The 20302-nt window shown below is 39.9% G+C and overlaps 2 protein-coding genes across 5 annotated transcripts; both read left to right on the top strand.

Moving 5' to 3' along the window:
* Positions 1 to 2470: 2470 nt before the first annotated feature.
* On the top strand, positions 2471 to 12059 carry mdm1 (Mdm1 nuclear protein). 4 transcript variants are annotated; one of them, XM_044016241.1, is made up of 16 exons: positions 2471 to 2664; positions 3600 to 3699; positions 4502 to 4669; positions 4750 to 4896; positions 5740 to 5834; positions 5907 to 6029; positions 6168 to 6329; positions 6944 to 7035; positions 7129 to 7216; positions 8732 to 8952; positions 9901 to 10059; positions 10347 to 10429; positions 10708 to 10733; positions 10811 to 11054; positions 11730 to 11792; positions 11876 to 12059. In XM_044016241.1, exons 1-16 carry the CDS (start codon positions 2647 to 2649, stop codon positions 11983 to 11985), a joined length of 1899 nt encoding a protein of 632 aa, XP_043872176.1. In that variant the 5' UTR covers positions 2471 to 2646; the 3' UTR covers positions 11986 to 12059. The 4 variants fall into 4 exon arrangements, with proteins under 4 accessions (XP_043872176.1, XP_043872175.1, XP_043872177.1 ...); XM_044016240.1 differs by having other exon boundaries at positions 10705 to 10733; XM_044016242.1 differs by lacking the exon at positions 3600 to 3699 and having other exon boundaries at positions 10705 to 10733.
* A 3825-nt stretch (positions 12060 to 15884) lies between these two features.
* Positions 15885 to 19071, top strand: il22 (interleukin 22). Its single transcript, XM_044016265.1, is given in 7 exon segments — positions 15885 to 15917; positions 16064 to 16229; positions 16231 to 16311; positions 17756 to 17821; positions 17920 to 18069; positions 18219 to 18278; positions 18629 to 19071. Coding segments are annotated over 6 exon segments (600 nt in total). The 5' UTR covers positions 15885 to 15917; positions 16064 to 16109; the 3' UTR covers positions 18752 to 19071.
* The last annotated feature ends 1231 nt before the right edge of the window (positions 19072 to 20302 follow it).

Raw genomic sequence — 20302 nt, 5'->3', positions numbered from 1 at the left:
GTGACCTCTGTGAGTACTGCTGCCCAGTGTTGTACGAGCAGAAGTGCCGCAGTAGCACCGCGCGGTCATGTTCAGTCATGTAGCATGTTGTGGTTGTTGTTTCTGTCAGTACTCCGTCTGGCCTCCAGGAGGTGCTGTGACAGTTTGCATGCCCCTGCAGAAGCTTACGCGAGAAGAGTATCATGACGGACGTTCATTCCAGTGTTTTGGCGGAGTGTTTTTTTTTGATAGTCGTGTGCAGTAAAAGTAAAGTTCGCAGAAAAAGCCAATGTTTTTTTGTTTTGTTTTTTAAACGCCGAACAATTCTCGGTTTTCGTAAAAAAGTATTTTGGGACAAAGTATAAAATTCACCTTTGCGCTTTTTTTGTGTGACTCGCATTCCAAGTATTACACAGCCTCATTATTGCCCCCCTGTGGCTGCACAGCAGAAACCTTTTCCCTTAGCTCAATGTTAATGGTGAGTTCCATTTGTCGTCGTTGAAATCCAAAGTCGCGACCAGTTTTGACTTCCGACGTAAATTGAACACAAAATATTCCACAAATTGTGTCTTTGGAAATTAAGAAAATACTCAGCATTCCCGACTAATAAATAATACAATCGTACGTTCTTCCTAGGCCACAAGGGGGCAGCAGTGCATCTATTCTGTGCTCTAAAACAATACCCATTGAGTCAAGCGTAGGGTGAAACTTTATGCGTCATCGCTTTTTTAAGTAAAGTTTTGGCAAAGCATTATGGGAACACTTTGATTTCAAACCCCGCACTCTTTAGCATTTATAAGCAGAATATTGACTATATAAACACTGTGAAGATAAAAAAGTATATAAGAATAACTCATAACGTGGCATTAGCAGAGCGTTAATCATACTTAATGATATACAAATGTTCTTATTTTGTACCTTCATGCTAACCGAAATGCTTATTTGCTCGAAACAAACTTAATGAATATATAAGCAAACTATTAATATGAATAGAAAAATATGTTTGATTACAGCTGTGCTATATCTGTCGTTATCAGTTGTTCATTAAGTGGTTAATATATGATCATTAAATATGTAAATAATCTTCATAAATGCTACATTGATGCTGGTAAAAAAAATTAAATGTTCCCAGTTTTTCCCGACACATTCCCAAACTGGAGTATTCCAGCGATGAGAATTCCCACCTTTTATTACCGATTTTTCTTTCTCCCTTTTACTTTTTTAAAGTATAAAAGTCTCGGCCAATCAGACGTAAAGATGGCTGCAGCTGCGGCGACGCCCACCGCTGAGTCAGCATTTCTGCTTGATTCCCTTAAAAATGTCCGACTTCCTGCGGCAGCTGCAGCCTCCTGGAATGATTGATTGATTGATTGATGAATGGATTAATTGATGATAATGATGACATCACTGACATGAATCTGCTTGTGTTTCTGTGTATCGGCATGACGACCAGTGAAATGTAAAAGTTGAGCCGGTGACGTTTTCAGGTTCAGATCTCAGACGCGCTGTTTGTGAACTGGCATGAACATTTAATTAAAAAATAATAAAAAATATTAATTATGATTTATGAAATGGTCTGAACTGGTTTTGACCACCGGCGAAAACCTGAAAACCACAGCAGCAGCAGTGGGGGGAGGAGGGGGCGGGGGAGGGAGGGAGAAGCCAAATGTAAAGTAAAAACTAAAAAGCCTTAAATGAATAAAAGTGGTGCAATTTTGTAACAGCAAACTGTGACGTGGTTTTATTCTGATTACACAAAGTAACTGTACTCAAACTATTTACTTTTACTTCAGTAGAAGTATTTTTAAGTATCACAGTCCTGCAATACAATACTACATGGTAAGCTAACTAGCATAGACTAGTTTATAGTATATATATATATATATATATATATATATATCCATTATCCATCTATGCTAGATGGATGCTAGTTAGCTTACTGACTTGTATTTATGCTTATTAGCTTAGATAGATAGATGCTACCTTTTTAGGAAAGCATACAGCTAATTTATTTCTTTTATTTATTTTATTATCTTGTTTTTAAAAATGTAGCACTTTGAGGTTTGTTTTTCAAATGTAAAGTGCAATACAAATAAAATCTATTATTATAATTATTAGATGCTAGTTAGCCAACTAACTTGGATAGATAGCGTACTAGCTTTCGAAATATAGATGCTAGTTAGGAAACTAGCTTGGATATATGCTAGTTAGCTAACTAGCATAGATGGATAGATGCATGCTAGTTCGGTAACTAGCTATAGCTAAATATAAATCTATGTAAATATGTTAACTATGTAAAAATCTATGTTTTGTGATATAATTATTTCCTAAACCAGTGCATTAAAAAAGAAAATTAAATTTCTCAAAAAAAGAAAACATTTTTTACTTAAAATCGTCATAATCAGGAGAAAATGAAACACACACTGATGCTGATGACGTCACGTATCTCTGTTGTAAGAACGCGCCTGCGCGTGAAGACGTGTCGTCGTCATGGTAACGGCAGTGAGTGGAGCAGCGGGAGGAGACGCGCGCCGCCGCCGGTTGTCTCGTTAAACCTCAGAACTCACGTAATAACCACCGTTAAAAAGCGGCACGTTAACCGAGTGTATGATGTCACGTGGTCGTTACGTCGAGTTCGTGTGATGATGACTCAGCAGAGACGGCGCCATGACAGTCCGCTTCAAGGTAACAACACACACACACACACAGGTGTGTTAGCATCAGGTTAGCCTAACAAACCGACGCTAACTGCCGCGGTGACGTCATGCTTACGTTTGTTCTGATTTAAAGTGGATTCAGGTTTAGTGAAGTCTCTTTGATTCCGGTTTACCGGACAGAAGTGGACTAGACTGCTGAGTCAGGACTAACGTGAGTTAATCTGATCAGATAATCCGGCTAATCTGGGTTAGAAACAGCAGACAGACAGCTAGCCTGACGTCACAACGAGAGTTCAAATAAAAACAAACCTATTACGCATTATATTTAAAAACAACTGTTTTACTGTTTGTTATTATTATTGTTATTGTTATATCTTAATGCTATCTTTACTGTTTAAAAATCAAATCATATTATTTACTGTTATTTAGACTCATATTTTATTCGTTTTGGATTTTATTAATATCTTTGCATGTTATTACAGTTATTACTGATATAAACATTCGTCTTTATGTGTTTTTACTATGCTCTATATCGTTTTTAAATGTTTAATTTATGTTTTTATGCTTTCTAATTTTACCGTGAATGCATTTGAGTTGAGAAAAGAAATAAAGTACAAAAAAATACAAAAAGCTAGCACTGAGCAATTAGGGAAACAATAACATGTGACTAAGAATACAGAGAATTTACTAAAATAAATACACTAATTAAAAGTATTTACATTGACAGAAAATAAATGGAAGGTTTAGGTTAAAATAATCTAATCCCACTTTTTAAATCTGTGATGATTGGAATTGAGTGGTAAAAGTATAAATTGCGTGTTATTTAAAACATGCACGCACAAATATCATCATAACTTTAAGTTTGGGGACCCAAAAAGCATCTCTCGCGACCCACGTGAGGGTCCCGACCCAGTGTTTGGGAACCAGCCTCGTCATCGGTGTCTCGTTGTGTTGGTGTTTCAGGGTCGGAGTGAATACCAGAGGAGCTTCGGCGTCTCCCGCTCCAGGAGCGCGTCTCCTCATCGCTGCCACCCAGTGGCCGGCCTACGCTCCGACCAGAACTGTGAGTTCTGAGCACAGACTGTGTATTTTAAAGAAAGATCAATAACGTCACATTATTATTATCATCATTATTATTGTTGTGAGAGTGCCTGCTGAGCAATGCAAATCAATACTGGAGTACTCCAAAAAACTCGAATCATTTCCACATACACACGAATGGGAAACCGTTGAAAAAACGGTCAGAATGGTCAGAACCCAGCCCACTTTGGAGCCACACAGTGTCGTCATACTTGAAACTCTACACAGACATTTTTTACATAAAAACGTTGCGATGGTTGTCGTCTAAATAAATAAATTGCAGTTTTTTTCTTAAAATCACCTACAATCGCACCTAAAACCTCCCATGTTAAAACTCAGCTTTGCGTTTTTAAAAGTTCTAGACAAGGGTCATATTAAAACTGTCATTTCTCTGTCAATTCACAAGCATTTTTCACAAATGTAAATGTGGGAGCTGCTGAAAGCTTCCCAACACTCACAAACCAAACATTTCATCTCTATCAACAGCCGTTCTTGAAATACGACAACTTTAAAACACGTTGATTCATCCGTTTTTCACAGTTTTTGGACCGTTTGGAAGGGGGAGTGGCTTGTACTCTCTTTTTTTAAAGTTTTAAGGTTGATTCCTCAAAAATCCTACTTTGTTTTGAAGGTCTGCCCAAATTGGCAGCAAGAATCAGGCACAATCATAATTTCTAGTTATTTTTCAAATGACCACACTGTCGCCGCCATTTTGACATTTTTAGAGCAAGAATGTGACAAAAATAATAACTGACGTCCGTTAAAAAAGTCTCTTATTGTCTCAGGCATCAGCAGAGAACCGGGTCTGCAGCGCCGCAGGAAGCTCAACCTTCACGGCCTCACTCGCTCCTGCTCGTCTCTGCTCGGTCCGTCACAGCTACAGCGCCCCCTACTTGAGCCGACCGACGCTGCTCACAGAAATGGGCCCTCGGCGCCGCGTGACGACGACAAGCGTAAGAAGAAAAAAGAAAAAAGTTTGTTTCAGTTGAAATTCGATGTGAAGTGTCTTCTTCTTCTTCTTCTTCTTCTTCAGCCTCGAACAGACACTCCACTTCCCTCCAAACTGCTCCTCCTGCTCCTCCTGCACCTCCTGCTGAACCCGAGGCTCCCGTACAGCTGGAGACTCCCGCGGGACCGAGACCCACTATGGAAGCAGAACCAGGATCAGCTGGAAAATCAGGTAAACACAGAGTCGGAATATGTGGACACCATTTTTGTTTCTCAAGCTGTGAGCGCCCCCTACAGCTGAGAACCAGCCTGAGGCTGCCAGTGGACACAAGGAAACTCACCTGACCTCCGTAACTGTGACTCTCTCCACTTCTTCAAATCAAGACTCAAAACTCACCTGATCCGGACCGCCCACTCCCTCTAACCTCCCTGCTTTTACCGTCACAAATTTATTGTGTTGATTTTATGTGTTTTTTTTACGGGAATTGTGTGATTTTAATTCATTTTGTTTGTAAAGTGTCCTTGAGTGACCTGAAAGGTGCTTTTAAATTAAATGTATTATTATTAATATCTACAAAAACTTACAACTGTGTGATGTTTTTGTCAGTTTGTAAAACACTCACTCTCCCACACCAAAGCCCACAGAGAAAACCAGTGATTTTAGCATCACACACACAGGAGTTGTTGATCCACTGCTGCCTCCATCACTAAGTCCAAATGTCTTATTTTGTGAATTCTGCATCAGAAATCCTTTGTTCAGATTCTCCTCAGTGACACAAAGTGACCACACGAGGCAGCAGCAGACCAGCAGCTCCTGTGTCCTTGTGAGCTAAAATCACTGGTTTTCTCTATGGGGTTTGGTGTGGGAGAGTGAGTGGTTTACAAACTTCAGTTTCAGGCTGTTTCTCAGCAGCAGGGGGCGCCACAGCACAGCTGTGAATGTGTCAGTGCCTCATACAATTGCATTTGAAGAAAACCTGAACTATGCCTTTAAAGTAACACTTACCTTATCTTTTAAAAAGCCTGAACTGTCTCTTTACTGATTAACATGATTTTAACTGTTCTGTTTCCTCAGCTAAGCCCCGCCCCACTCAGCCTGACCGCCAATCACAGCCCGGCCGCCCTCTGACATCAGCAGCACCTGACGAACAGCGGCCGTCGGCCAGTCAGGTGAGCCGCCTCACACCTGCGTGTCACACGACACAACGCATGGTTTGATTGACGGGAAACTCCGTGCCGCAGGAGGAGCGTGCTCTGCGGTGGAGGGCGGGGCTTAGGTCTGCAGGTCAGAGGTCAGAGTACCACAGGCAGTACAGCTCAAAGAAACCTGTGACCTCAGCTTCACCTTTACTGAGTGCAGAGAAGGTAAACTGCAGTTCAGCTCTGCGTCCACCAGGTGGAGGCAGAGTGTTCATTATGATGTTATTCATGTGACCGGTGATGATGTTGATGTTATGGCTGCTCTTGCTGCTGACCTGTGACCTGTAACCTTTGACCCTGCAGGTGATGTACTCCAGCAGCAGGGCTGTCCCGCCCTTTAAGAAAAGCACAGTTCCCATGGAGACCGAGTATCGGCGCAGCTTCCAGGGCGTGGCCCCTCCCACTGGGCCCCGCCTCCGGAAACATCTGGAATATCAGCGAATCCCATTGTTTCACACGTACATGGTGTGTGTCTTTGTGTGTGTCTTTGTATGTGTGTCTGTCTTTGTATATGTGTGTGTGTTGTGTTTGTGTCTTTGTTGTGTGTGTGTGTGTGTCTTCGTGTGTGTGTCTTTGTATGTGTATGTGTCTTTGTATGTGTGTCTGTCTTTGTGTGTGTTTGTGTCTTTAGGTCTGTGTGTGTCTTTGTGTGTGTGTGTCTTTGTTTGTGTGTGTGTGAGTGTCTTTCTGCATGTGTGTGTGTGTGATGTGTGAGTGTGTGTGTGTGAGTGTGTGCGTGTGTGTGTGTGAGTGTCTTTCTTGTGTGTGTGTGTGTGAGTGTCTTCTCTTTGTGTGTGAGTGTGTGTCTTGTGTGTGTGTGTGTGAGTGTGTGTCTTTGTGTGTGTGTGAGTGTGTGTGTGTGTGAGTGTCTTTGTGTGTGAGTGTGTGTCTTTGTGTGTGTGTGTGAGTGTGTGTCTTTGTGTGTGTGTGTGAGTGTCTTTCTGCGTGTGTGTGTGTGAGTGTCTTTGTGTGTGTGTGTGAGTGTGTGTCTTTGTGTGTGTGTGTGAGTGTCTTTCTGCACGTGTGTGTTTGTTGCACATTTGTATGATTCATGTATAAGAATGTTTTAAACATTTCAGATCAATAAAAAGAGGAGGGAGGAGTCTCATAAGAAGCACCGCCCTGCAGATGATGTCACGTCCCCTCCTCTTCAGGTGCAGAGACGACGCAGGTGTGTGATTCTGTGTGTGTGTGTGTGTGTGTTACAGCGTGTCACAGTGTGTGACAGTGACTGTGTTCATGGCGTCGTCTGTGTGTCTGACAGGAAGTTGACAGAGTATCAGTCCAGCTTTCACTCTCCTCCAGACAGAACACCAGAGAAAGGCGGAGCCACGGACGGCCACACCCCTCAGGTTAGTGTGTGTGTGTGTGTGTGTGTGTGTGTGAGAGAAACTGACTAATGAAGCGTTGTTTCCCTGAAATAAAGCTCTGTGGTTTTACTGCTGACACTCAGCACTCAGGTTTTCCATCGTGAGCAAAACACACACACTCTGTCTCTCTCTCTCTCTCTGTCTCTCTCTCTGTCTCTTTCTCTCTCTCTCTCTCTCTCTGTCTCTCTCTCTCTGTCTCTCTCTCTCTCTGTCTCTCTGTCTCTCTCTCTGTCTCTCTCTCTCTCTCTGTCTCTCTCTCTCTCTCTCTCTCTCTCTGTCTCTCTCTGTGTCTCTCACACACACACAAACTGATTAGTAAACTCCTTCATGCTGAATGTAAATCATTTGAAGACGTTTCTAAACTCACTCACTCTCCCACACCAAAGCCCATAGAGAAAATCAGTGGTTTTAACATCACAGCACACAGGAGCTGCTGGTCTGCTGCTGCCTCGTGTGGTCACTTTGTGTCACTGAGGAGAATCTGAACAAAGGATTTCAAACGCTGAATTCACAACTGAACACGTTTGAACTGAGTGATGGAGGCAGCAGTGGATCAGCAGCTCGTGTGTGTGTGTGTGTGTGTGTGTGTGTGTGTGTGTCGTTAAAATCAGTGATTTTCTCTATGGGCTTTGGTGTGGGAGAGTGAGTGATTTACAAACTTCAGTCTCACAGGATCTGGACCCCAGTCCAGATCCTGGACTACCCCCGACCCGTTTTTTTCTAAAGCTGAACCTCTGTCTGAACCTGAAGCAAACCTCAGGTCTGTTGTGTGTCTGTTGTGTGTCTGTTGTGTGTCTGTTGTTGTGTGTCTGTTGTGAATTATTTTGTATACATTTGTAGGTCTGTTGTGTGTCTGTTGTGAGTCTGTTGTGTGTCTGTTGTGTGTGTGTGTCTGTTGTGTGTGTGTGAAACCTGCAGCATTTTAAACAACGCTGAGTCACTGGAATGGAGAACAAGTCAATGTCATGATGTCACTTCCTGTAAACTTCTTCTGACAACAGTCGTCATGGAGAAATGATATCAAAATTAAACAGACTTTTTTTTTCTTTTTGTTTGTTTGTTTTTGGACACATAGTTACACACACATTTAGTTCCTCAACCAAAGACTCATTTAAGACTTTATTTCTCGCACACCAAAGCCCAGAGAGAAAATCAGTGATTTTAACGTCACACACACAGGAGTTGTTGATCCACTGCTGCCTCCATCACTGAGTTCAAATGTCTTATTTTGTCCCTTCTGCATTAGAAATCCTACATTTGGGTTGACCTCAGTGACACAAAGTGACCACACGAGGCAGCAGTAGACCAGCAGCTCCTGTGTCCCCACCAGCTAAAATCAGTGATTTTCTCTATGGGCTTTGGTGTGGGAGACTCGATTACAAACCATCTCTAAAAATAACAATATTTCATGTAATTATGAACAAGGCCTTTGCAAAAATCTCAACTTAACAGAAATGCATTGCCTTTGTTGAGTTTGCAATGTTTTTCTGTCTCCAGGTGACGGCGCTGCGTCGGCAGGCCTCGTCGTATCGCTGCCGCGCCTGGGGCGCCAACTTCTCCAGAGGTCACCTGGGTCAACTGAGGTCGCAGCAAAATGCTCTGTGGGAGCCGGAGGACGCCACCGACTCTGACCCGACCTCTCCTCGTCTGACCTTTGACCTCTCCCAGGAACCAGACAGCCACAGTTTGCCCTGTGTGGAGGCACTGGACCTGCACAGGTGTGTGTGTGTGTGTTTTTTGTGTCTAAATTGACAGAAAACTGTGTTTTTTGTATCTAAATTAACAGAAAACTGTGTTTTTTGTGTCTAAATTGACAAAAAACAGTTTTGTGTCTAAATGAACAGAAAACGGTATTTTTTTTGTGTCTAAGTCAGGCAGAAAACTGTGTTTTTATTGTCTAAATTGACAGAAACTGTGTTTTGTCTAAATTAACAGAAAACTGTATTGTTGTGTCTAAATTGACAGCTATGTCTTAATGAACAGAAAACTGTATTTTTTGTGTCTAAATTGACAGAAAATTGTATTTATTGTGTCTAAATTGACAGAAAGCTGTGTTTTTGTGTCTAAACTGACAGAAAACTGTGTTTTTGTGTCTAAATTATTGAAAACTGTGTTTTGTGTCTAAATTGACAGAAAACTGTATTTATTGTGTCTAAATTGACGAAAGCTGTGTTTTTTATTGTCTAAACTGACAAGAAAACTGTGTTTTTTATGTCTAAATTGACAGAAAACTGTGTTTTTGTGTTGTCTAAATTGGCCAGGAAAACTGTGTTTTTGTGTCACAGACTGGCGGAGAAACTGTGTTTTTGTTATGTCTAAACTGACAAGAAAACTGTATTTTTACATTGTCACAGAATTGACGAAAACTGTGTTTTTTGTGTCTAATCTGACAAGAAAACTGTATTTTGTGTCTAAACTGACAGAAAACTGTTTTTGTGTCTAAATTGACAGAAAACTGTATTTATTGTGTCTAAATTGACAGAAAACTGTATTTTTTGTGTCTAAACTGACAGAAAACTGTGTTTTTTGTGTCTAAATTGACAGAAAACTGTGTTTTTTGTGTCTAAATTGACAGAAAACTGTGTTTTTTGTGTCAAAATTGACAGAAAACTGTGTTTTTGATGTGCTGTTGTCACTGATTTGATCGCTGCCTTTTCTCTCCACAGTGGCTCCAGTAAGAGGTCGTCTGTCGCAGGCTCAGGAGAAATAAACAACAACACAAACAAAAACATGCAAACAAAAGCACAAACACCTGTGAGTCCTCCAGCAGAACGACACACGGCGTGGGAGGAAGAAGAAGAAGAAGAAGAAGAAGATACAGACGAGTGAGTTTCCCTCTTCACATTCTGTTCTTTAATGTGAACATTAAACACATTTTTACTTTTAGAAATGAATGAATTCTTGTGTTTAAAGCTGTAGTGTGTAACTTTTTTAACTACAGATTTGAAGAAGCCTGTGAATTATTGTTTTGTCTTCATTTTGTTTGTTTGTTTTTGAAATTTAAAAGTTGTGCAGTTTTAGTCGCAACATGACACACTGTGTGTGTGTGTGTGTGTGTGCGCGTGTGTGTGTGTGTGTGTGCATGTGCATGTGCATGTGCGTGTGCGTGCAGGGAGGAGGGAAGATTACCAACACCCGCGCTGAAGATGAGACCAGTTCAGAGAACTCACCATGACCTCACCACACCAACCACAGGTAAACAGACAGACAGACAGACAGACACACAGACAGACACACAGAGTTCACATTTTAGTCCAAATATTAATCGGAGCCTCAGAAGACGAGCTCTTTTCTCAGCGGCCATTTTGAGACGTTTCAGCAGGAAAAGCACATTCAAGCAGTTTCAGGGAGTGAGTGAGTGAGTGAGTGAGTGAGTGAGTGAGTGAGTGAACACATGAATGAATGAATGACATCAGTTCATTTTCAGTCTGTTTGTTCCACAAAATGGTTCTTGTCCTCTGTTTGTCCAGCAGGAGGCGCCATACTCGTGGGAAAACAGGTATGACATCATCGCTTCACTGTATGACAACATCACTTCACTGTATGACATCATCACGTCACTGTCTGCGTCTCCAGAGGTGTGGATCAGCCGTTTCCATGGCAACATGGCCGGACCCCGCAGTCAGGAAGATAGAGGCGTGGCCTGAGAATGACCACTCCCTCTGTCCATCACCCGGCCCCTCCCCTGACCACAAACTAGCCTTGAAACCAGTCAGGGTGAAGCAAACTCCTCCTCCCCCCGTGGCTCCACCCCCTCTGGTCACTCCCGCACTGCATGGCATCCAAGGTAAACTGAGGAGCGCCGACTTCCAACACAACGGTGAGTGAATGAGTGAATGGATGAGATAATTAATAAATAAATTAATCTATGAATTATTGATGAATGTGTGAATTACCAACCAAACCAACAAATGAATGAATGAACCAACAAACGGATTAATGAATGAGTGACGTGTCCCCGTCCTCTCGGGTGAATGAATGAGCAGATGAACACATGAATGACATGTCCCCGTCCTCTCGGGTGAATGAATGAGCAGATGAACACATGAATGGCTATTCCTCTCTGGTGAATGAATGAGCAGATGAACACATAGATGACATGTCTCCCGGGTGAATGAATGAGCAGATGAACACATCATGTCCCGATCCTCTCGGGTGAATGAATGAGCAGATGAACACATGAATGGCATGTCCCGTCCTCTCGGGTGAATGAATGAGCAGATGAACACATGAATGACGTGTCCCGTCCTCTGGTGAATGAATGAGCAGATGAACACATGACTGACATGTCCCGTCTCTCGGGTGAATGAATGAGCAGATGAACATGGCCATGTCCCGTCCTCGGGTGAATGAATGAGCAGATGAACACATGAATGGCATGTCCCGTCCTCGGGTGAATGAATGAGCAGATGAACACATGAATGACATGTCCCCGTCCTCTCGGGTGAATGAATGAGCAGATGAACACATGAATGACATGTCCCCGTCCTCTCAGGTGATCTGGGTCTCAGGTTCAGGGAGCGTCCGTGTTCAGGTGGAGCTTTTGTCTCTGATGAAGGTAAAAAAACTATTTTTATTGACAAATGAAACTTTATTATTTTATATTATTGTCATTAACTCTCGCTCGCCCTCGTTGCCCAGACGACCGTCTCTCTGTGATGTCATGGCGTTCCGCAGCCTCGTTCTCCGCGGCGTCCGGCGTCCTGGAGCGCGCTCTGAAGAGACGGGAGAACTTCTGGGGGAAGAGATGACCCACCCCCTTGTCGCCATGGAAACAGTGTGTTTTTTGTAGAGAGTTTGAATAAATTAGTTTAATTATTTTAAATAGAGATAATTTTACTGTTTATTTTTATAGATGAAAAAAGAAGTTTTGTATTACATGTTTTTTTAAAAACAACCTAAAAGTTGAATCAACTTGTGTGTGTGTGTGTGTGTGTTTGTTTGTTTGTTTGTTTACAAGCTGATTTAAAGAATCACAAAACAAACAGTTCTCAGTTTCGTCATTTTTCCCAAAAAACACAACAAAAAGTCAACAAATCTTCACCAGTTAACAGAAAAATTTGCAGTGGGTGTGTCCAACTCGTGCTGCAACAAAAACAATTAATATTAATCTGGATTTTTTTGTTTACAATGTTTTAATCCACGGGTTTACGTCATTCAACTGGTAATTAACAGAAAACACACACACACGCACACAGATTAACCACTAAACTTTTCCCATTACACACATTAAACAAACACACACACACACACACGAAGTTGAGCGTGAATTCCCCTCGTAACAATATAACGACAAGAACAAACAAAAGTAAAGCCGTGGTTGCACCTGGACTCCAGGTCAAAGGTCAGCACACCAAACACTTTTATTCACATTAAAACACATAATATTTAACATTTAATAAACATTACGCACAAAATACAGACATTAAAAGAACGACAGTTACATAAATTAGCCAATAAATATAAATGTACGAGTATTTGAGAGATTTGAATGTCTTTTTTTTTATTATTTAACGTGACTTTTAGAGACAGAGTCACAGAAATATCACAACTACACAAATTAAGTTAATATTGGATTTGGATTGAAGAAGTTTTTATTTAGAAGACGTTTAAATGAGTTAATTTATGCAATTTAGTAACAAGACTGGGGATTAATTTTCTGCAGTTTTAACCCAAAACTCAAAGTCAGACCAAATTCTAATGGGTTATTTAAAAATGTGGCTTTTTTTCTTTGTCGTAAAATCTCTAAAAAAACCTTTTGTTGAACTCATTAAAGGCAGAAACCTTCCCTCCCTCCTCACCTGTGGTTACTTCCTCTCCGTCATAAAGTGGTTGCTCCACTTCTGATCTTCCTCGCATGTCATGAGTAACAATTTTGCTTTTATGATGATTTGATTTACACAAAATAAATCAGCAAAAAAAAAAAACTGACGGTGACAGTGGAAACAGTGGCGCCGTTAAAACAGCTTTGATCCTGACCCCCCACACACACACACACACACACACACACACACACACGTCACACAACAAGAAAAGGAAAAAGTCAGTTCATCATTTTACTTCACAACCAGGAAACTAAAAATAAGTGCAATGTTAAGAAATATCGGAAACAACAGGGACAAAAACTGTTGAACTAAAAAAATCTAAACTAAACTTTGTGGTGGACGACTGCGACAAATGTACATTCTCAATGCCAATTTTTAGTTCCTCTTCATTTTGTAAGTTTTGCGCCCGTCTAGAGAAAATTGTAAAAAAATCGTACATGAATAACGAAACTGGGGTTTGTTTTTATGAGAGTTGGTTTATCGGAAAAAAGGACCCAGGGTAGAACCATGAGGAACTCCACAACGTTTCTGTTCGGCCAGCACTTTGTCGCAGTTTGACAACAGAACTTCTTGGTGCCATTACTGAATAGTCTGTATTCCCTTGAATGTCCATCAGGGGGCGAATCTACCGTTTGCTATGTAATGCTACAAAAACCTAAAGGTCTTAATCTAGATTTTTAGCACTTCTTTAAGACAGCATGGTGGCCATTTTGTAAAAAAACAAGAGTCTGATAGCTTAAACGTACAAATCGGAACCAAATAAGGAAACTGGGGTTTATGAGAGATCGGAAAAGGACCCAGGAGGAAAAGAACTTCTGTTTGTCTCTGTTGTTGTCGGGTTTCTTTAAATATATATACATATGTGTATATATATATATATATATATATATATATATATATATATATATATATATTTAAATAAATATAGTATAACTGTGTATAACAGTATATATATATACATACATACTGTATATATAAACCAGAAAACATTGCATTCTGACAACTGAACTTCTTGGTGGACGAGCCAATGCAGGAGAGTGTGTGTTCTCTTGAATGTCCATCAGGGGGCGACTCCACTGCTTTGTATGGAATTCCACAAAAAGCTAATGGTCTCAATCTTAATCTTTTTTAGCTCTTTTTAGCTCAGCACAGTGGCCATTTTGTAAATGATGTTACATTTGTATCATTAACACACTTTCCCCGCAGTCCTAATGCTCTCAGTAAGCTCCACCCCCTTGCTTCTATCCCAGCACCACCCTCTCATCTTAATATGTTCTCTTCTGATGTAAAACAAAACCCGTTATGGCACTGAACTTCAAAACCTGATTTTCTTTTCTGGGGTTCCTCAAGGTTCAATGCTGGGCCCATTTTTTTAATAAATCCTTCAAATAAAAAAAACCTGTTTCATTCTTTTCTTCTAGGTTCGAACTTCGTGATGGACGTTAACATGGTTGTCAGACAGATTAAAGATTAAATTCCTGTTTTTGTAAATAATCCGCGCTGCTTTTTTTATTTCAGTATTTTAATGTCGCTTCATCAACAGAATCATTTCTTTCCTCTATTGCAGAAAATCTGAAACTGGTGATTGAGACGTTAACTCATCAGGAAAATTATCTTGAGTTCTTTTTGCAACTGGCTGAGTCGCCCCCTGGTGGCGCACTGCTATTATTGATATCCAATTCTATCACTGATAGGAAAACATCTTGTCGTATAGTCGAAAAGACCACTAACGAGGGGATAATTTGGGGGGCGGGGCTATGGAGTGATTGACAGCAGGTGTTAGGCACATCCTCGCAATCTCAGTAAATTCCAGCCCTCGCTTCAGTCTCAGCTTCCAGGTGCATCGAACCCATGATGAAGTTGGACAAACCAGAGAGAGGTCATCACTCTGGAGTTCCACAGGGTTCCATTCTGGGCCTGTTTTTGTTTTGGTTTTTTTAACGCCAGTTTCCCCGTAATTTTTAACGTTTTTTTCTGGTTCAATGACGACATTCACAGGCATCACAATTATTTTAATCTGCAGATATAATAATTGTTATTATTTATAATAAAAAGTGAGATTAACGTGGATTAGTAGTTTGGGATTTTTCATTATTTTTGGTTTTTATTTTGTTTAGACGTTTTGTTTTTAACATGTGTTTGTTTTAACACATTTTTGGAGCGGGTTTTCTAGTTTTTATTAGGTTTTTTTGTAAAAGCTTGGTTTTAGTTTATTTTTTATTTTTTTGTAAATGTTTAGTTTTTGTGTTAATTTTAGTTGTTTAGTATTTGCCATGTGCAAGATTCCAAAAGATCATAATATGTCATCTTCATTAGAACCCAAAAGGTTTATTTATTTACGAAATGTATTTAAACTTTCACTGAGTTCGTTTTAATTTTATTTCTTCAGTTGAAATTTTCCTTATTTGCTCAGTTTGTGTTTACTACAATAACCTCGACTGCCTGGAGTATTTTTGGCAATTCTTTACGTCCCTTTTGTCGTTCAATGTACAGAACAAGTCTGTCGTGACATCATTTATCCTCGCGAGGGAACTTTATTTACACGCACACACTCGGACAATAGAAGAGGAAGTGATGTCACAGGAGGAGAACAAATAAAACGCTGCTTTTTACAAATTTGATGACAAACGTTTATTTTGTCGTCACACTTTGACTTAAAGTTAATTTCCTCTTTGTGTAAGTGACAGTAAACACACACACACACAATGCTGACCTGTGTGTGTGTGTGTGTGTGTGTGTGTGTGTGTGGGGTTTTTCTGCTGGTTATTTGTCCTACATTTCTGACGAGGGGGTGGAGGATGGATGAGTATAAGAGAGACGGTCAGCCAGACGACTTCACACAACCTCTGCTCACACAGGTGAGCGCACACACACACACACACATACCTCACTCACACACACACACACCACACACACACACACACACACTCACTCACACACACACACACACACACACACACTGATCACTGTTTCTTTGATTCATCGTCTGTTTCTCTTTCTTCAGGTTAAAACTTCTTCAAACTTTTCTCGCTCCCTCGCCTCTCACAAAGATGAAGCTCGACCTGGTTGCCATGGTTACCTCCTCCTCAACCTCCATTCGCTCAGTGGCCACCAAGCTCCTCCCCCTCTTCCTGCCGCTGCTGCTGATTGGTTGGTTGGAGCAGGCAGCGCTCATCTGGCGGACTTCGGAAGCTGAGTCCACCGGCTATGAGGGACGCGACACGACACGCTGTTCATGAAGTGTCCAAACATGTGAGTGTCCAACTAACTAACCAACTAACTAACTTAACTAACAGTTAACTGGTGTAGTTGCTTTGCTTAATAAATGTGCTAACTTAGTACGTTTATTCGAACTAGTTTAGGTAGTAAATGTACTCATTTGCATACATAAATTCAGTTCACTTACTAGTTTACTTTGTAACTAACGAACTAACTATCATTAAGTTTTGTTAATTACTCTGTAAATTACACTCACTTAGTTTAGCTATTTACCCAGTTTAATTTTAACTATTAACTTATTACGTCAACTTACTAACGTACTTACTTATTGAGTGTCAAACTAAGTTTAGCCATTTATTTAGTGAGTTCAGCCAACTAACTCACCAACTCACTAAGTTCACTTATTTACTAGTTTAACTAACTCACAAACACAGTATGTTTACTTATTTGCAAGTTTAACTAACTTCAACTCCTCTACAAACTCAGCTTACTTATTTACTAGTTTAACTAACTCACAAACTTATTTACTAGTTTAACTAACTCTTATTTACAAACTCAGTACTCAGTGCTTACTTATTTACTAGTTTAACTAACTCACACTCAATGTTTACATGGCTTTAATCCAACTATGTTTACTTATTTGCAAGTTTCTGCAAGTTTAACTAACTCACAAACCAGTACGTTTACTTCTATTTTCTACTAGCTTTTACTTATTTCAGTTTAACTAACTCACAAACTCAGTATGCTTACTTAGTTTTTACTAGTTTACTTTAACTAGTTTAACTCTCACAAACACAGTACGTTTACAGTATGTTTTTACTTGTTTCATTTTAGTTTAACTAACTCACAAACTCAGTATGTTTACTTATTTACTAGTTTAACTAACTCACAAACTCAGTATGTTTACTTATTTACTAGTTTAACTAACTCAACTCACAAAACACACTTGGCTTAAGTTTAACTAATCCTTCAGTAATGCTTACTTATTTACTAGTTTAACTAACTCACCAACTCACTAAGTTCACTTATTTACTAGTTTAACTAACTCACAAACACAGTATGTTTACTTATTTGCAAGTTTAACTAACTCACAAACTCAGTACGTTTACTTATTTACTAGTTTAACTAACTCACAAACTCAGTACGTTTACTTATTTACTAGTTTAACTAACTCACAAACACAGTACGTTTACTTATTTACTAGTTTAACTAACTCACAAACTCAGTACGCTTACTTATTTACAAGTTTAACTAACTAACTAAATAGAGTTTACTTATTTTCAAGTCTACTAATAACCTAGAGTTTACATGGTTGAATATACAAAGTAAACTTGTAAATAACTAACTAATTAACTAACTAACTATGTTGTTGAATTCATGTCTGATGCGTTCAGGGTCTAAAACATTTGTAGGAATTTCTGTAAAATCTCGATGGTGGGCGGGGCTTGTGTGGTTAACGCCTCTCTCTCTCTCTCAGGCTCAGAGTTTGGAGACAGACGACGACTCCAGCGTCAGACTCCACGCCCGCATCGGCGCCGACCAGGTAGGCCCCTCCCCCCCACGTCGTTATCCATCACTGTGACACTCACTATAAACCTACCCTCTGACCTCTGACCTCTGTGACTCCTCCCCCCTCCTCAGGACCACATGAAGGTCTGCTGCCTCCACGCCAACATCCTCAACTATTACCTGACCAACATCCTGTGTCACCGTCACGAGCAACATCCCAAGATGCTGCGCGTGAAGATCGACCTGAGCCGAGTCAGCGACGACCTGCAGGCGCACGGCTGTGTGTGTGTGTGTGTGTGTGTGTGTGTGTGTGTGTGTGTTGTGTTTTCACACGTGTGTCGTCGCCGCCGCCGTTGTGGTCGGTCTTATCTTTGTGTGGTGAAGAGAAAGCGAGCACAGAATAAACTGATTAAATCTCTCTCTCTCTGCAGAATGTGACTCACTACCACGATCATCATCACGCCGTGGAGTTTCGCAGGAAACTCGCAAGTGTAAGTTTTTACAAATTCAGCCTCTGACCCCGCCCACCAAACCCCAGAGGGAAAATCAGTGAATTTAGCTGGCGGGGACACAGGAGCTGCTGGTCCACTGCTGCCTCGTGTGGTCACTTTGTGTCACTGACGTTAATCTGAACGAAGGCTTTCAAAAGCCGAACTTTACAAAATAAGACGTTTGAAGTTAGTGATGGTGATGTTAAAATCACTGCTTTTCTCTGTGGGCTTTGGTGTGGGAGAGTGAGTCGTTCACAAACCAGCTTCACGTTTGTTTTTTACGTTAAAGAAAACAAACAACAACGTTTGAGTCGTTTTCTCATCCCTCGCTCTCTCTCTCTTTGTTTCAGATGGAGGGCGAGCGAGGCATCAACAAAGCTGTGGGCGAGATCGACATCCTGTTTACGTATTTGTCCGATTACTGCGTCCACCAAAAGAACAACACCGCTAACGCCGCTAACGCCGCACTCTGATGCCGCTAACGACGCCGCTAGTGTTGTTTTTATTTATTTTTATACGTCGACTTTCATACTTTAATTTATTCACTTATTTAAATTAACAACATATTTAACAGGTTTTTTTTTATATTTATAGACAAAGTTATTGATCGATTTATTGATCAGAGTTTGAATAAGCGATCACTTTGTTATCGGTTATTGATCTTGTTGCCATTTTATGGCCGTGTCGTTTCACACGCGTGTGTTACAGTGTTACAGTGTTGATGATGTCACAGACTGTGTTTGCCACCGTCACCTGGGTATCAATAAAGTTTGCTTTGAATATGAAAGTTAAAGGAGCAGTTCTGTGTTTTTTTATGAAAATATTTAAAGAATCTTATTTTACAGAATTTATTTTACAAAATATAGAAAATATGAATAAATTATGAAATGAAATTGAAAAAATGTCCCTCGTCTCACCTCCTCTTCTCCTCCTGTGATGTGTTTGACCTCAGTGACCTTTGACCTCACGCTGACAGATCAGTGATGCGTTAAATGACCTTAAAGAAAATAGGAGTTACTTTGAAGAGTTGAATCAATGTTTTTAGACAAATTTAAACTGCACTTTTTATTACTGTTTAATTTATTTATAATTTATTAATGAACAGATAAACTGTTGATTCTCTAAATGAGAAACGTGTGCGTCGGCGTTTTCTGAACAGGAAACGAACTGAGCGAGAGTTCGTTGCCGTGGGCGTCGACGTTTTGATTTGAGTCAACGTTTTTTTGTGACCTTTAATAAACAGAGAAGACGTTTGTTTGTGAAACTCTAAACTACACTCGTAAAAGTGTGATTTTAAATAAAGTTCAGATATAACTTTATTGATCTGGGTGAAGTAAATAAATAAAGACCTTGTTGAATAAAGTGATAAATCGCTAAAGTTGAACTTTAATTTAGATTAAATGAAATATAGATGAGAAAGTTACATTTAGACTCGTTAAAATGTCACTTTATATCATTAAAGTCTATTTATTTAAGTTACATTAAATTTGAATCTAATCTATTTATATATGTGTATATATTTGTATATACATACACATATATGTATATATGTGTGTATATATATACATATATGTATATATTTGTATATACATACACATATAGGTATATATATATGTGTGTATATACTGTATACATATATGTGTATATGTATATATACACATATAGGATATATATGTATACGTGTATAAGAAGAAATTATAGAAAATGTAAAACAATATGAATGAAATCAGTTGTAATTATTTATTTTATCAGTTATCACAAACACACACACACACTCACACACACACACACACACACACACACACACGCTGAAACTTGATTAAAACCTACTTACCTACTTTAACATGAAGGTTTGGTTTCAGGTGTGTGTGAGTGTGTGTGTGTGTGTGTGTGTGTGTGAGTGTGTGTGTGTGTGCGTGTGTGTGAAAATGTGCTCAGTCAGTCTTGGAAAGTGGAATGAAAAAAACTTGATTGTGTTTGTTTCCATGGAAACCAGCAACCGAACTCTCAGCTTCATTCAGATT

The sequence above is a fragment of the Solea senegalensis genome, unplaced genomic scaffold (genome assembly GCF_019176455.1).
Source record: "Solea senegalensis isolate Sse05_10M unplaced genomic scaffold, IFAPA_SoseM_1 scf7180000014308, whole genome shotgun sequence".
Classification (NCBI taxonomy): domain Eukaryota; kingdom Metazoa; phylum Chordata; class Actinopteri; order Pleuronectiformes; family Soleidae; genus Solea; species Solea senegalensis.
This window is presented reverse-complemented; position numbering and strand designations above follow the sequence as displayed.

Excerpts from the sequence above, each read along its gene's own strand:
- mdm1 (XM_044016240.1), top strand. Across the intron at positions 5,835-5,906 it reads AGCGGCCGTCGGCCAGTCAG|GAGGAGCGTGCTCTGCGGTG; the intron begins GTGAGCCGCCTC and ends TCCGTGCCGCAG. Across the intron at positions 6,030-6,167 it reads CTTTACTGAGTGCAGAGAAG|GTGATGTACTCCAGCAGCAG; the intron begins GTAAACTGCAGT and ends TTGACCCTGCAG.